The 17,471-nt window shown below is 43.0% G+C and overlaps 1 protein-coding gene across 10 annotated transcripts in view; it reads left to right on the top strand.

The window, feature by feature from the left end:
• itpr3 (inositol 1,4,5-trisphosphate receptor, type 3) overlaps positions 1 to 17,471 on the top strand; it is a 373,289-nt gene that overhangs the window by 46,242 nt on the left and 309,576 nt on the right. For all 10 annotated transcript variants that reach the window (XR_015088794.1, XM_086046039.1, XM_086046029.1 and 7 more), the window contains 2 exons: positions 7,044 to 7,130; positions 7,928 to 8,086. Coding sequence is in view for 9 of the 10 variants with exons in the window: in XM_086046039.1 (XP_085902165.1) it covers positions 7,044 to 7,130; positions 7,928 to 8,086 (246 nt within the window). In the remaining variant the exon portion in view is untranslated. The remainder of the gene's footprint in view (positions 1 to 7,043; positions 7,131 to 7,927; positions 8,087 to 17,471) is intronic.

Raw genomic sequence — 17,471 nt, forward strand, 5'->3', positions numbered from 1 at the left:
AGGTGAAACAGATAAATATCTCTTGAGGCGGTTTGTGCATGGATGCTGGGACAATGCAGTTATAACAAAATTACAATTGGAGCAGTGTAAAGAAACCCCACCATCATTCTCAGAACTTCTGCTGAAGAAACACATCAGTTGCACTACAAAGCAAAAAGTTAACATCCAGTCACAGAATGCCTGTTCCTGTGGCCATTCAGTCAGTTCTAGTGATGATCTTAAGGATCTGAGGAAGCAAATGCAACAGCTTCAGCGCCAAATGTCTGCCTCCCTGTCTGCACAGAAAAGCCCAGTAAAGTCAAAGCTAGCACCGTGCGAGCCCAGCCACTGTCCTCTTAAGTCACCAGCAGAGCCAAACCCATGATACTGCTTTAACTGTGGTGAAGATGGCCATATTTCCTCTTCCTGCACTAACACAGCAAATCCCAGGTTAGTTGAGCAGAAGAAAAAGAAAATCCGTCAGAAACAGAAAGAATGGAACAATAAGAACACTCAAACAAGAAGCAGCTTCTGTGACGGGACACTCGGAAGCTGCCTTCAATATCAGTCCCAGGGAATCATACGAAATGTCAGTCCTTCCAAGGGATCTTGTAGGAACAAAGAGCACAGGTTTGTCTTAAAAAAAAAATACTTGAAAAAGGGCGTGGAGTTTCTGTGACTCCGCTTTTTATAGCCTCTCTTTTTCTAGGCGTTTCCATACCAACTGCGCATGTCCTAAGACTTGTTTTTCTCAGTAAAATTCTTTTGTCTCTTTTGTCCCCTGTGCGTGGGCATTGGCTGAGTTTGTCGTAAACAAGTTAACTGCACAAGTATAAAGGTTGTTTTTCAGTAAAATTCGCATGTCCCCTTCGCAGCTGTGCATGGGCGTTGGCTGATCACTCATAAGTTCATTTTAGCTCACCAAAATATAAACTTCCAACAAATTCAATATTAAAAAAAATCATACTATTGTGCCCACAGCAAACAGTATTATGATTGTCTGAAACGCATATAACATCAAGTAGAAATGAACATAGTATAAAGGCAGTCATGATACCTAATATTACATCCAAGCAGCGTAATACGATGGATTAACATGTATACACAAAACATATTGCTACATTTTCGCTATGTAATCAAATAGGTTCCACTCTTGTTGTTTCGTTTACATCGCGTGTGGTATTCTTGACATCATGAGAGAAGCAAATACCCACGGGTCACATTGACTCTCAAAGCACTATTTACTATAGCACAAAACAACTGTTTATCATTTTGTTGTATTACAACATTCAAACGGAAATACAAACAGTAATCATTGTAAAATGAATGGTTATAGTCACACTTGTTCTTTGTACACTGTTATTTATTTCATTTCTTAATACTGTATGACCAAATTCCAACACTGGGTCTCACTCTTGAGCATAATATGCTCCATTGTGATCATCGTGACCTTTGCAAAGGCATGTGCAGAGGCGTAAGCCAGCTGCAGAAGTCATTTGCAGGGCTCTGTAAGGGCTTTGTGAAAACATCCGCAGGGGTGTAAACACCTGCAAAGGTTTTTTAAGGACATTGTGGAAGCATTGACTTGGACTTTGGTGTTTGTTACATGTTTAAGGGATTGCAAGGATGATGTATATAAACACAGGCATACACGCACACGCACACACACACCCACACACCCACACCCATACACACACACACACAGACACGCACACACACGCACACCCCCCACACACCCACACCCACACACACACATCACACACACTCATTTTGTGATTGAAAAAAGGACTGTCTCCCTCAGAATACCGCCCCCCCCACCACCCAATGGACCCAAGGAGAAAAAGAGAAGGGCAGACATAGATAACATTGATTCAACATTAATTTAACATTGACATTTCAAAAGTTTTAATTCAACCAAAATTCAACGTTGATTCATCTGCATCTTTTAATCAGTAATTTAATCAGAAAACAATGATAAAATGTTGTTGAATCAACGTTGATTGACCATCAATCTTCAACCGTAAACAAAAATCAACCTTCTTAACCCAAATTCAACACTGATTCATCGTCTTTTGCTATCTGGATGTTATCGACCTTAAACCTGAACAGGACCCACCCTGTAAAACCGCCTATGTCTCTATGAAGAATCCTGCAGTAAAGCTGTGTTTGGCACAAATTGATGATCTACGTGTTCTCCTTCCAAATATCATCTGAAATTTCTTGTTACAAATCAGTCCGCCAAACAAATTTAAGAATATTTTTAAGAATTTTCTATTTGACATACATGTTTGAAAGTTAAAGTTTCAGCACAATTTAAAAAGGCATACAAATTAGATTAAACAGTTACAGGTTAAGGTTGTAGTCTATTTACAGCGTAAATTTTACTATATACCCGGGTTTAATTTAAATCTCGAAATCTCACTAAAAGCACTTAGGACTGAGGGGGCTGGACGAATGGAACGAGACAGGTCAGAAAGGAATAACTGAAGAGTGTGCGAATATAGTGCTAGTGTTAGTTCCAACCCATTTCCAGAGGTGGGCATTTTACCAAATTTTGCTGGTCTGTCGTTCATCATCCATCAGCGGCCTGGGTACACGTCTGTCATTCACCAGTCCGTGATTTTTCGTGATAAACCGAATTGTAATCGTCACCTGGTCAATTTGGCGGAAGAAAATCCACTTCCCTCAGTGGTTAGTCCGTCATTTTCCCGTCAATCGTCATCAAAACGGGCGTTTGTCATTGACGCAGAGTCTGTCGAAATGCCCCCCTTTGTCCATTTCTTACTATAGCGCGTACATTGGTTTGAGACTTCAGCGTAACTGACAGAGGTGTCATAACCACAGCGAATGAAAGTGGGCTCAAAGGACAACCTTGTCTGGTCGATCGAAATAGCTGATTTATTCAGGGTTCCCGCGTCTTAAAATGTCTTAAATTTAAAATCCGGACAATCAAGGTCTTGTCTTAAATTTAATGGGAAAATTGCAGTTGGTATTAAATTTCTAGACGATGCGTTTAATGCTGTGGAAACACTGCAGTCCACCGTAAAACTTCTAATGGTGTATATTTGTTTTATTAATGCCCACGCACTATAAATACGAGAGTTGGGGATTAATTTATGTAATACGGTACTTTGTACGCAACCTCCTTTTACTGCCATTTACTGGTTAGTCGCGTTTGTAGAGGTGAGCGGGAAGCGAATGCAGAGATGGGGAAGTGTAAATTTAATTTAAAAATTGATGGAATATGGTTTATTTAAGAGGTGGTTGGTCCATGGTGAAAATATCTACAGTGCCCGGTGCAAAGTCTGCAAAAATACTTTTTCGAGTCCCACTTGAGAGGAGAAAAACACCAGCGGTCTGTGGCAGCAGCTAGCGGGGTCCGGCTAATCCCGGCGTTTCTTCCAGCTCATGGGTCACTCCAGACCAGGTTCCACGACTTGCTCAGGAGATCGACGACAGCTTCCAGGACAATGAGAAGGCTGGGGTAGTGCACCTGGATCTGACTGCTGCATACGACACCGTTTGGCACCGTGGTCTCCACCTGAAGCTATTGAGGACAATACCAGTGAAGTTCATTATGGAGACCCTGTCCAACCAGAGCTTCGTCCTCCAGACCAGCTGTGGCCAGTGCAGTAGGCTCAGAAGACTGAGGAATGGGGTTCCACAGGGGTCGGTTTTCTCTCCGATGCTGTTCAATATTTACATACATGATCTACCAGTCTCGTCATCCAGAAAGTAGGGCTATGCAGAGGACCTTGCCATCATGCTGAGACGTCCAATGTTAAAGACGATGGAAGAGGGCCTGAAAGATCAGGGTGCAAACATTGAAAACTATTTGGTAGCCCTATAGAACCCCCTTTACACTGCATAACTGTTATTAAAATGTGAGTAGGTCGTTGGTAGACAGCAGTTTAATCACCAAATATAATTCAGAATGTGTCGTCTGCTGTTTGAATCTCATCTTCGGCTTTTTCCGAAGCTGTGACATCACAGTATCCGGATGATTCAGTGAGTACTAATCATGAACGGTCTAATAACGCCCCCTTCTGTCAGATTGTGTGTTTCAAAATCCTCTCATTCCAAAACATCGCTCGCCATTGAATGTGCTGTGTTTGTATCGCATGGAAATTGTACTGTCTATGGTGTAGCAAGCAGTTTAGCTATATCTACGTTACTTCCAGTGGCTAGAGCCACAATTCCTCGAGCTTCCATGAGGTTTGGAAACACTCGGAATGAGTAAGTAAAACCTATTTTCTAATCGATCTGTGGTTGGCAACTTGCAGGAAGTAAGTTGTATGAATTATAAAACCTATTACAGTGGTACCTCTACTTACAAACGTCTCTTCATACGAAGTTTTCAAGTTACGAAACGCCTCAACAGGAAAATATTGCCTCTTGTTACGAAACAAATTTCAGGATACGAAAGGTAAAAGTATGAGCTGCTACTTGCAGCTCCAGAGTCTGGCAACGTACCTTCGAAGGTGGTGTCTACAGCTCAGCATTGGAAAGACGGTTGCAGCAGCATACCATCTCAATACCAGAGAGGCAAAGAGGGAACTCAATGTGCGTGTGGACAATAAACACCTGGAGGTCCAGCAAACCCCGAAGTACCTAGGTTTGCATCTGGACCGGACACTGACCTTCAGACAAGATCTAGAAGAAGTCAAGGCCAAAGTGACATCCAGGGTCACGCTGATCTGCCGCCTTGCGGGGACAACCTGCGGAGCGTCCGCAAAGACACTGCGCATCTCGACCGAAGCTCTGGTCTCTTCTGCAGCAGAATACTGCGCGCCAGTCTGGTGCAGAAGCCCTTATGCGAGCAAAGTTGACGTGGCCATCAACAGCGCCCTCCAAATAATAACTGGATGCATAAAACCTACCCCAATGTCCTTCCTGCCAGTTCTAGCAGGGATAGCCCCTGCTCGCCCCCGACGGGAGGCTGCTACCCTCGTCTTGGCCAGGCATTCGCCTGGCACAAATTCATGACTGGCACATCCTACACAACGCCACAACAACAGCAGCGCCTCCAAGCAGACTCAAATCCCACCAACCCTAGAACATGACAGCACAAGAGATCTCAATTCCACCTCTGAGGACATCTCCAGAGATGCTTGGCTGGCAGCAGCTTGGAAGCAGGAGTGGCGGTCAGCAGGTCCCTCCTGCATCCACCACTACATCTGGGATCCAGGAGGTGCCGCCATAGGAGGAGATGACCTACCACACCGGCAATGGACCATGTTGAACAGACTACGAACTGGGGTCAGTCGCTTTAAAACATCATTGAAGAATTGGGGCCTGTCAGACCCTGAACAGACAGCCGACCACATTATCACCACTTGCCCCATATACAGACCACCCTCGGAAGCCAGCCTCTTTGACTTAGCACCCCAGATACTGGCATGGCTACACGACACCAAGTTGGACCTCTGACGTTACATGAAAGAAGAAGAAGCGTCAAAAGTCAATAAGGCCTTAGAGTATTCCTAGGGGACACACTAAATACTAGGGCTGGGAAAAAAAATATTGTATCGTGATGTATCATGACACATTTTATGCTGATACCAAGTATTGATGCGTTGATAAAGTAACAATACTTTCGATACCTTATGTTATGTCTTGCATGTTTTGTAAAATACTTTTGGAATATTTGAGGCCCTTAAAATTGAGCTTTGTGAATGGAATTTTATTTATTGCACTCCTGTGTATCAGGAACAGTTACCGGAACAGTTTATGCATGCACTTTTCAATCGTGGCACTTGAGTTAAAATTTTGTAAACAACATGCCTACAATTTTATATTTGTACATTTTTATCATGTTTAAGTATCACAATATTTATCGGATCGCAACCCAATTATCAGAATCCGTATTGGATTGGAACAAAAGTGTATTGTCCTATCCCTACTAAATACCCTTCTGAGATTAAAAAAGGAGTCTCTGTTGCAAATAAATCCAGTTCTGGCCTGTGAGATAACTAGTCGCAGTACTCCTTCTAAAGGAAGACACATCAATTTAGATAACAGTTTAAAATCCCCATTGAAGAGACTAATAGCCAATGTTCCCTCTAATGTTCCATTTGTTTGAGCATTCACACAAACTCCCTGAGCATTCCTTGGACCACGGTGAGCAACATTAGACGTTCACACGGTGGCCAACTCACTCTCACACCTGTCCAAAGCCTGAGATCATAAATTACATGATGTACAGTAGGTATGTTGCAAAACTTTTAAAACCACCTATATATCAAAGTAGATTACATCATTGAATAGATATTTGTGACGATAAAATAAATCAGAGTTTGTAAATATCAATGAAGAATTATATAAATGTAAGTAAATAGTCATTTGTATTAGTGATACTTTTTAATAAATTATGACTTCAATATATGCCATTTTATAATACAAAATCTATGAACTAAAGTGTAACAGCAATAAACTATATTAACCCATTAAGGCCGGGAGCGCATAACCGCGTTTTTACCACTAGTGCTGGGAGTGCTGTTGAGTCTTGCTACCCTTTAAACTGGGATAGCGTTTACGTCATTTTCTTTTTTTTAATCCAATTCTCAGTCTCTTAGCCAATTAAATACATCAGAATATACATGTGATGGTGTCAGAGGATGTTGGAGAATGCAGAATTTAGCTAATGCAGCTAAGACAGCAGGCTAAACAGCCTACCTGTAAATGTAAAAGTGAAGCGCGTAGAATCAGTGGAGAAAATGCACAATGCGTCAGTCAATGGTCCGATCTGAATGTGCACAACTGGAGTGAAAACAACAAAGATGATTGTTCAGTTTAAGTGAATAAAACTCAAAATCTTGACTATTGCACATTTAAAAGCAAGAACGTGTTGATATCGTCACATTTATTTATGATAATTGTACTGGTGGCCTGGTCGGGCCAGCATCAGTGAACATCAGTCACATGGTTACCCCTGGCCATCAGGCCACTGTTAATGTTGGACCCTGAAATATGTGTGTGTGTGCTTGCATGTGTGTGTGTTTGTGTGTGTGTGTGTGTGTATGTGGGGGTGCGTGTGCGTGTGTGTGCGTGTCCATGTGGTGTAGCATGCATCAAACTTGGAGCAGAAGCAGAACGAGACAGAAAACAAGAAAGTTCATGGAGATGTGGTCAAGTATGGAACCGTCATTCAGGTACTGTTTTTGGCAACTTGCATAAAACTTTCAAATTGTTGTGTTGCATAAATGTTGTAACAATCAACTGTTTGCACACACTGACTCCTCCCTTGTCACCATGGCAACACATATGACTCTTCTGCAGTGGATATGTGTGGTCATGTAGTACAAACACATTTTCTTTTAATATTGACTTTGTTTCAATGCATGCACTCATGCAAACACTGGGTGTGGTGGGCGCTCAATAGGAAGATTAAGATAAAGAGTCCTGGGAAAGGTGTGTGTGGGTGCGTGTGTGTGTGTGCCTTGTGTGGGTGTGCGTTTGCGTGTGTGTGTGTGTGTGTGTGCGTATGTGCACGCTCACTTGTCTGTTTATTCTTTTTATGACTGATAAATGTGAGGATAATATGAGGGCGAAATTTTCTGTCTGTGGTCGTCAAATGGTTCACTGCGATGTGGTCAACTATCACTGAAGAGGGCCACCTTTAACTGTACAAACAATTCAATTTGATCCAAATTTTAGGTGCCGCACTACTGATACATGGCTGAGTAAGGAAGAAATACAAAATAAAACATATATATATATATATATATATATATATATATATATATATATATATATATATATATATATATATATATATATATATATATACCCTTTTTTGGTTTGTTCTTTGATGTGAAGATCCCACTCAAACATCAGGCTCCTCCATGGGAAAAAGGCTGGAAAAATCTGCTTTTAACAGGCAGTGTAGCAACGAGAGGGAAGGGTAACTCAGCGTCTGATTCATTTATTTTGATTTATTTTCCTCCAGCTGCTACACATGAAGAGCAACAAATACCTGACTGTGAACAAGCGTTTGCCAGCGCTTCTGGAGAAGAATGCAATGCGTGTCACACTCGATGGGACTGGCAATGAAGGCTCCTGGCTCTTCATACAACCTTTTTGGAAGCTGCGTGCCAATGGGGACAATGTAAGCACTACAAGTAAATCAATACATTTATAGTGTTATATGTATACAGTATATATGTAATTTTAATGGTTTAATTAGGGTAATAGAATTCCAGTCAAAAATGTACAAAAAAAAACCCCCAAAACGGCATATAAAAGTTACAGCATTGTGCATTTTATTGAGTGAAATAAGTATTAGATCCCCCAACCAAAACACAAGTTAGTACTTGGTTGAGATGAGAATTTTCTTGTACGGTGGAACACTGGTTCACGAATGCGAAAGTTAATAAACAAATATGATGAAATTAACACATTCTTATCAGAGGTGTGCGCAATATTGGGTATTTTTGGAGACATTTGATAGAGATTGATAGAGACATGAAATACCTAGATATAACGATTCATCGAAAACCAATTTAAACTGCTTAAAACATGCATCGAAGTAAAAAAACATGTTAACCATAGCTGTCATGTCTCTACTGTAAATAAACTGCATGCACACTTTGCGTAAATTGCTTGACACTAGAGCTGCCAAGATTAGATTACTAAAACGACAACGTCGATGATTAAAATCCTCTGCAATTAATTGTTATAGACGACACTTTTATTTATATATTTGATTATTTGGCACTGTGTTTTTTTCTCAAAAATGTCTTGTCTCCCGCTGGCTTTATGCCTGTCTGCAACGCACATGCACAGTAGTGGTAATCCGGGTCATGTGTGATGTAAAACAGAAGCATTGTGGGTAATGACTGTTTGCGTTAACAACAGAGTCCAAAAGTCCGGGCGCATTTCACAAAATTACTTAATACGATGTGAACCACCCTTTCATAGCAGCACGGTGGTGCTAAACGAGCAGCTAAATTCGAAGCACGTTGTGGTTGATGCCCGATTTCATTTCTCCCTGTTAAGGAACGCTAACATATTGTAGTACCTATTATGGATTATGGAGGTATTAGTCAGCAAACTCACGTTTATTAAAAACCCAAATACAGTTTTTGGATACCCACGGTTGCAATCGAACTGCAAGAGGACATCTGCTACCTCCCGGTCATTCGCACCACACACCTTTATGAGTGTTGCCTTTATGGACTCAGACATCTCAACACACTAAGTAACACATGGCCTGCCATTAGCCCTTAATGGCAACACCAAACAAGAAAAGACATGAAATACCTAGATAGTTAGAATATACTAATTTACAGTGCTAAAAAATTATGTTCCTCTTAATTCTTTTTTTTTTTTCCAATCCAGGTGCATACCACATTTTGAATGTGTAGATCAAATTATGCGTATTAGAGAAGAAAAACAAAACTTTGTATTAGAGAGGAAATCGACCCAAACATATTTTTTTCAAGAATATGTTCCCAGCAGGCCCACTAGTTGAAACATGGCATTCTGATTAATATTGCGTTTGTGGAATATGAGTTAAGCAGCAAAATCCATTCGGGGTGGCCATTTTGTCACTTCTGTTGACTGAAAATGACTTCACGGCTGCTCAGGCTCAGCTTCAGAAAACAAGTTAGCCGTGATTGGTCGTTACCTGAGCCTTGAGCAGTTGTGATGTCATTTTCAGTCGACCAGAATTCACAAAATAGCCGCCCCCTGAAATGGCTGAAAATGGGTGCATTAACTCTTATTCCACAAACTCAATATTTATCAGAACACCTTGTTTCAACTACACTGTAAAACTAGAGAATGCAATTTCTGGAGAAATTGCGTGTGAGGGCGAGGATGCTGAAAATAAACTGCGGAATTCGTTGGAATAAAGGTGAAATAAGTGCAATAAAGTTGAATGATACTGAATAAAGTTGAATGATACTGAATGAGGTTGAGTAAAGTGGAATGAAGTTGAATGAAATTGAATGAAGTTGAATGAAGTGGAATAGAGTTGAATGATTGATGAAGAAAGTTGAAAGATACTGAATGAAGTTGAATAAAGTGGAATGAAGTTGAATGAAGTTAAATGATACTAAATGAAGTTGAATGACCTCTATGAAAAACTGTTGAATGCATTGAAATGATACTGAATGAAGTTGAATGAAGTTGGATGACCTCAAATTATAGAGAATAGCCTGGAATGAGGGGAACATCAAAAAACAGAAGGGAAGAAAATAGATGGCCAGCGCACCGGGGAGACCTCGGGGTGAGTATCCACAGTCTAGCTAATGTCCCTGTCCAAGATGGCCGCCACACCGGAGAGACCTCGGAGTGAGTACCCCCAGTCTAGCTAATGTCCCTGTCCAAGATGGCCGCCGCACTGGGGAGACCTCGGGGTGAGTATACCTAGTCTAGCTAATGTCAATGCCCAAGATGGCCGCCGCAATGGAGAGACCTCGGAGTGAGTATCCCCAGTCAAGCTAATGTCCCTGCCCAAGATGGCCGCTTCACTGGAAAGACCTCGGGGTGAGTATCCCCAGTCTAGCTAATGTCCCTGCCCAAGATGGCCGCCGCACTGGGGAGACCTTGGCGTGAGTATCCCCTGTCTAGCTAATGTCCCTGTCCAAGATGGCCGCCGCACTGGGGAGACCAAGGAGCAATAACACCGGTCCACTGGAAATGAAGAAATTGTGTGCCTTTTTTGATGAATAAATGGTGAATAGTTGAATTTTTGTGGGTGAATGACTTGAATGTGTGGGAAATAGGAATTTGGGGTGTGTTGAAAAGCTTGACCTGAGTTGAATGGGATGAATGTTGTGAATTTCAAATTGGAATGATGTAAATGTAAATTGCTGAATATGGCAATGGGAATGAATGGTGGAATTTTGTGTTCTTTTTTACGGGTGAATAAGTTAAAGTTTTGAGAAGTAGGAATTGTGGGTTTGTTGAAAAGCTTTACCAATGTGAGTTGAATGAGTTGAATCTTGTGAATTTGAAATTGGAATAGTGGAAATGGGAAATGTTGAAAGTGCCATTGGAAATGAATGTTTATTTTGGGGTGAAAAATAGGAAATATTGGGGAAACGGTAAATTTGGGGAACGAACAAAAATACTACCCCAGAAGGCATGAATTTTCCGAATGTTTTGAAACTTGAATGAAGTGAAAAATGTGGAATGAGTCGCACACCAAGAAAAGTGTTAAAAAGTGGAAAAATAATAACTAGAGAATGCAATTTCTGGAGAAATTGCATGTCCAATTGCGGGTAATTTGGGACACTTCCGGTCCATTTCTGGGTCATTTGGGTGACTTCCGGTTCATTTCCGGGTAATTTGGGCCACTTCCGGTCCATTTCCGGGTCATTTGGGCCACTTCAAGGTCCATTTCCGGATCATTTAGGTCACTTCTGGTCCATTTCCGGGTCATTTTGGGTCACTTCCAGTTCATTTCCGGCTCATTTGGGTCACTCCCTGTTGATTTTGGCCGCTATATTGGGGAGACCTTGGGGTGAGTATCTCCAGTCTAGCTAATATCCCTGTCCAAGATGGCCACCGCACCGGGGAGACCCCGGGGTGAGTATCCCCAGTCTAACTAATGTCCCTGTCCAAGATGGAGACCTCGGGGTGGGTATTCCCAGTCAAGCTAATGTTCCTGTCCAAGATGGAGACCTTGGGGTGAGTTTCCCCAGTCTAGCTAATGTCCCTGTCCAAGATGGCCACCGCACCGGGGAGACCTCAGGGTGAGTATTCACAGTCTAGCTAAAGTCCCTTTCCAAGATGGCCGCCGCACCGGGGAGACCTCGGGGTGAGTATCCCCAGTCTAGCTAATGTCCCTGTCGAAGATGGCCGCTGCACTGGGGAGACCTCGGGGTGAGGATACCTAGTATAACTCACCCAAAAAAGTGGTAAAGCGAATGTAGGTGAATGAAGTTGAATGTAGGTGAATGAAGTTGAATGATATTGAATGAAGTTGAATGATACTGAATGAAGTTGAATGATACTGAATGAAAAGGATTGAATTGAAATGAAGTAGAATTAAGTGGAATGAAGTTGAATGATACTGAATGAAGTTGAATGATCCTGAACGAATTTGATTGACCTCTATGAAAAACTTTGGGATGCCTTGAAATGATACTGAATGTAATTGAATGAAGTTGAATTACCTCAAATGATATAGAATAGCCTGGAACGAGGAGGACATGAACAAATCAGAAGGGAAGAAAGAAAAGAGGAAGTAGGGAAAAAATAAAAGAAGGAAGTCACCAAAAAAAGAAGTCAAACAAGGATGGAATGGCAGAGGATCAAACCCACAACCTCTGGTTGGGAAACGACCACCCTACCACTGAGCCATGTCACCCCCAATGTGAGAATGTGAGTTGAATGAGCTGAATTTTGTCAATTTTAAATATGAATGGTGTAAATGTTGAATTTGCCATTACTGAATGTGACGGGTACTTGAGAGTCACTTCGTGGTCAGTTCTGGGTCATTTGGGGTAACGTCCGTATCACGTGGATCACTTCTGGGTCACTTGGGTCACTTCCAGGTCACTTTCGGCTCATATGGGTCACTACCGGTTCATTCCTGGGTCTTTTAGGTCACTTCTGGGTAATTTCCGGATCATTTGGGTCACTTCCGGTTCATTTCCGGGTCATTTGGTTTACTTCCTGTTCATTTCCAGGCCACTTAGGTCACTTCCGGTTCATTTCTGGGTAATTTGGGTCACTTCCGGTTCATTTTAGGGTCATTTGGGTCACTAGGGGTCACTGACCAAGATGGCCGCCGCACTGAGGAGACCTCGGGGTGAGTATCCCCAGTCTAGCTAATGTCCCTGCCCAAGATGGCCGCTTCACTGGGGAGACCTCGGGGTGAGTATCCCCAGTCTAGCTAATGTCCCTTCCCAAGATGGCCGCCGCACTGGGGAGACCTCGGGGTTAGTATCCCCAGTCTAGCTAATGTCCCTGCCCAAGATGGCCGCGGCACTAGGGAGACCTCAGGCTGAGTATCCCCCGTCTTGCTAATGTCCCTGACCAAGATGGCCGCCGCACTGGGGAGACCTCGGTGTTAGTATTCCCATTCTAGCTAATGTCCCTGCCCAAGATGGCCGCCTGTCCAAGATGGCCGGCGCAATGGGGAGACCTCGGGGTGAGTTTCCCCAGTCTAGCTAATGTCCCTGTCCAAGATGGCTGCCGCACTGGGGGGACCTCGGAGTGAGTATCCCCAGTCTAGGTAATGTCCCTGCCCAAGATGGCCGCCGCACTGGGGAGACCTCTGGGTAAGTATCCCCAGTGTAGCGAATGTCCCTGCCCAAGATGGCCTCCGCACTGGGGAGACCTCGGGGTGAGTATCCCCAGTCTAGCTAATGTCCCTGCCCAAGATGGCCGCCTGTCCTCGATGGCGCCGCGCTGGGGAGACCTCGGGGTGAGTATCCCCAGTCTAGCTAATGTCCCTGCCCAAGATGGCCGCCGCACCGGAGAGACCTCGGGGTGAGCACCCCCAGTCTAGCTAATGTCCCTGTCCAAGATGGCCGCCGCACTGGGGAGACCTCGGGGTGAGTATCCCCAGTCTAGCTAATGTCCCCGCCCAAAATGGTTGCCGCACTGTGGAGACCTCGGGGTGAGTTTCCCAGTCTAGGTAATGTCCCTGTCCAAGATGGCCGCCGCACTGGGGAGACCTCGGGGTGAGTATCCCCAGTCTAGGTAATGTCCCTGCCCAAGATGGCCGCCTGCCCAAGATGGCCGCCGCACTGGGGAGACCTCAGGGTGAGTATCCCCAGTCTAGCTAATGTCCCTGTCAAGATGGCCGCCGCACTGGGGAGACCTCAGGGTGAGTATCCCCAGCGGAGCTAATGTCCCTGCCCAAGATGGCCGCCGCAATGGGGAGACCTCTGGGTGAGTATCCCCAGTGTAGCTAATGTCCCTGCCCAACATGGCCGCTGCACTGGGGAGACCTCGGGGTAAGTATCCCCAGTCTAGGTAATGTCCCTGTCCAAGATGGCCGCCGCACTGGGGAGACCTCGGGGTGAGTATCCCCAGTCTAGGTAATGTCCCTGCCCAAGATGGCCGCCTGCCCAAGATGGCCGCCGCACTGGGGAGACCTCAGGGTGAGTATCCCCAGTCTAGCTAATGTCCCTGTCAAGATGGCCGCCGCACTGGGGAGACCTCAGGGTGAGTATCCCCAGCGGAGCTAATGTCCCTGCCCAAGATGGCCGCCGCAATGGGGAGACCTCTGGGTGAGTATCCCCAGTGTAGCTAATGTCCCTGCCCAACATGGCCGCTGCACTGGGGAGACCTCGGGGTAAGTATCCCCAGTGTAGCTAATGTCCCTGCCCAAGATGGCCGCCGCACTGGGGAGACCTCGGGGTGAGTATCCCCAGTCTCGGTAATGTCCCTGCCCAAGATGGCCGCCGCACTGGGGAGACCTCTGGGTAAGTATCCCCAGTGTAGCGAATGTCCCTGCCCAAGATGGCCTCCGCACTGGGGAGACCTCGGGGTGAGTATCCCCAGTCTTGCTAATGACCTTGCCCAAGATGGCCGCCGCACTGGGGAGACCTCAGGGTGAGAATCCCCAGTCTAGCTAATGTCCCTGTCAAGATGGCAGCCGCAGTGGGGAGACCAAGGAGTAACAACACAGGACCACTGGAAATGAATGGTGAATGGTGGCTTTTTTAAGGGTAAATGTGTGTATGTGTGGGAAGTAGGAATTTTGGGGGTGTTGAAAAGCTGAATGTGAGTTGAATTATTTCAATGACTTGAATTTGTGGAAATTGGGAAGGTGTAAATGTGAAAAGTTCAATGTTCCAATGGAAATGAATGGTGAATAGTAGAATTTTTGTGGGTTCTTTAAGGGTGAATGACTTGAATGTGTGGGAAATAGGAATTTGGAGTGTGTTGAAAAGCTTGACCTGAGTTGAATGAGATGAATATTGTGAATTTCAAATTGGAATGATGTAAATGTGAATTGTTGAATATGGCAATGGGGATGAATGGTGGATTTTTGTGGGTTTTTTTTTACGGGAGAATAAGTTGAATTTTTGTGAAGTAGGAATTGTGGGTGTGTTGAAAAGCTTTACCAATGTGAGTTGAATGAGTGGAATCTTGTGAATTTGAAATTGGAATGGTGGAAATGGGAAATGTTGAAAGTGTCATTGGAAATAAATGTTTTTTTTCCGGGTGAAAAATGGGAAATATTGGGGAAACGGTAAAGATGGGGAACGAAAAAAAATACTACCCCGGAAGGCATGCATTTTATGAATGTTTTGAACCCTGAATGAAGTGAATCGGGTGAAAAATGTGGAAGGAGTCACACACCAAAAAAAGTGTTAAAAAGTGGAATAAAAATAGTAATAATAACTAGACAATGCGATTTCTGGAGAAATTGCGTGTGAAGGCGAAGGAAGCTGAAAATAAACAGCGCAATGCGTTGGAATGAAGTTAAATGAAGAATGTAGTTGAATGATACTGAATAAAGTTGTATCAAGTGGAATGATACTGAATAAAGTTGTATAGCGTGGAATGATACTGAATAAAGTTGAATGATGCAGAATCAAGTTGAATGATACTGGATAAAGTTGAATAAAGTCAAATGATGCTGAATCAAGTTGAATTACTAAATTAAGTTGAATGAAGTGGAATGAAGTTAAAGTAGAATAAAGTGGTATAAAGTTGAATGATACTGAATAAAGTTGATTAAAGTGGAATGAAGTTGAATGAAGTTGAATAAAGTTGATTGATACTGAATAAAGTTGAATGATACGGAATAAAGTTTCATGATAATGTTGAATTTTGGGGGAAACGTAAATGTAAGGGGTAAAAACAAAAAGTTGAAAAGCTTAATGAGTTGAATGACTTGAATTTTTTGGAAACTGGTATGGTGTAAATGTGAAATGTTGAATGTGCCATTAAGAATGAATGGGGGTTTTTGGGGTGAACGACGGGAAATATTGGGGGAACCCTAAATGATAGGGGTGAAAAAAATACAAGTTGTGATGGCATGAATTTTTGGAATAGTTTGAAATTTGAATAGGGTAAATCGAATGTCATGTCATGTCATGTCATCTTCCAAACCGCTTATCCAATATAGGGTCGCGGGGAGTTGCTGGAGCCTATCCCAGCCGTCAATGGGCGAAGGCAGACTACACCCCGAACTGGTCGCCAGCCAGTCGCAGGGCACACATAGACACTGTCACTGAGCGGGAATTGATCCCACGCTGCCCGCACACAACTCAGGCGTGTGTACCACTACACTATCAGCGGACTTAAATCGAATGAAGAATGTGGAATTAGTCGATGTTTGAATTGTGTCATTGGAAATGAATGGTGTTTTTTGGGGTGAAAAAAGTTCCATTTTGGGGGAACTGTAAATGTTTAGGGGGAAAACAAAAAGGAGCAGCCATGGCATGACTTTTTGGAATTGTTTAAAATATGAACAGGGTGAATCGGATGAAGTATATGGAAGTTGCATTACGCCAAAGTTTTTGAGTAGCAAAAAAGAAGCAATATCATAGTAATACAAGAGAATGCAATTTCTGGACAAATTGCGTGTGAAGGGGAAGGAAGCTGAAAAAAAACTGCGGAATGCATTGGAATGAAGTTGAATCAAAATGAATAAAGTTGAATGATACTGAAAAAAGTTGAATGATACTGAATGAAGTTGAAGAAAGTGGAATGATGTTGAATAAAATTGAATGAAGTTGAATAAAGTCGAATGATGCTGAATAAAGTTGAATGATACTGAATAAAGTTGAATGATACTGAATAAAGTTGAATAAAGGGGAATGAAGTTGAATGAACTCTATGAAAAATTGTGGAATGTTTTGGAATGAGGTGGAATTGAACCAACACTGCCTGCACACAACTCAGCGTGTATACCACAAGACCATCAAGGACCTAACTGGAAGGCTGTAAAACTGAAATGTTGAATGTGGAAGTGGGACTGAATGGCGAATGTAATGTTTTTTTTAAGGTTGAATAATTTGAATTATTGGGAAGTATGGATTGCAGGTGTGTTGAAAAGCTGAACCAATGTGAGTTGAATGACCTAAATGAAGTTGAATGAAGTCTATGAAAAAAATTGGAATGAGCAGGAATCGAACCAGCGCTGCCCATTCACAACTCGGCGTGTGTACAACTACACCATCAGGGACTTAACTGGAAGAATGTAAGGCTGAAATGTTGAATTTCCAAATGAGACTGAATGGCGAATTTCATTGAATTTCTAAGGTTGAATAATTTGAATTTTTGGGAAGTATACATTGCAGTTGTGTAGAAAAGCTTATCCAATGTTAGTTGAATGACCTAAATAACGTTGAATGAACTCTGAGAGGTTTTGGAATGAGCAGGTTTCGAACCAGCGCTGCCACTCACAAGTACCACTATTCACCATTCATTTCCATTGGAACATTGCCACTCACAAGTACCACTACACCATCAGGGACTTAACTGGAAAGATGTAAATCTGAAATGTTGAATGTACAAGTGGGACTGAATGGCGAATTTAATGGGTTTTAAGGTTGAATAATTTGAATTTTTTA

Source organism: Filicampus tigris, chromosome 1 (assembly GCF_054856515.1).
Source record: "Filicampus tigris isolate MCC_2025a chromosome 1, RoL_Ftig_1.0, whole genome shotgun sequence".
Taxonomy (NCBI): Eukaryota; Metazoa; Chordata; class Actinopteri; order Syngnathiformes; family Syngnathidae; genus Filicampus; species Filicampus tigris.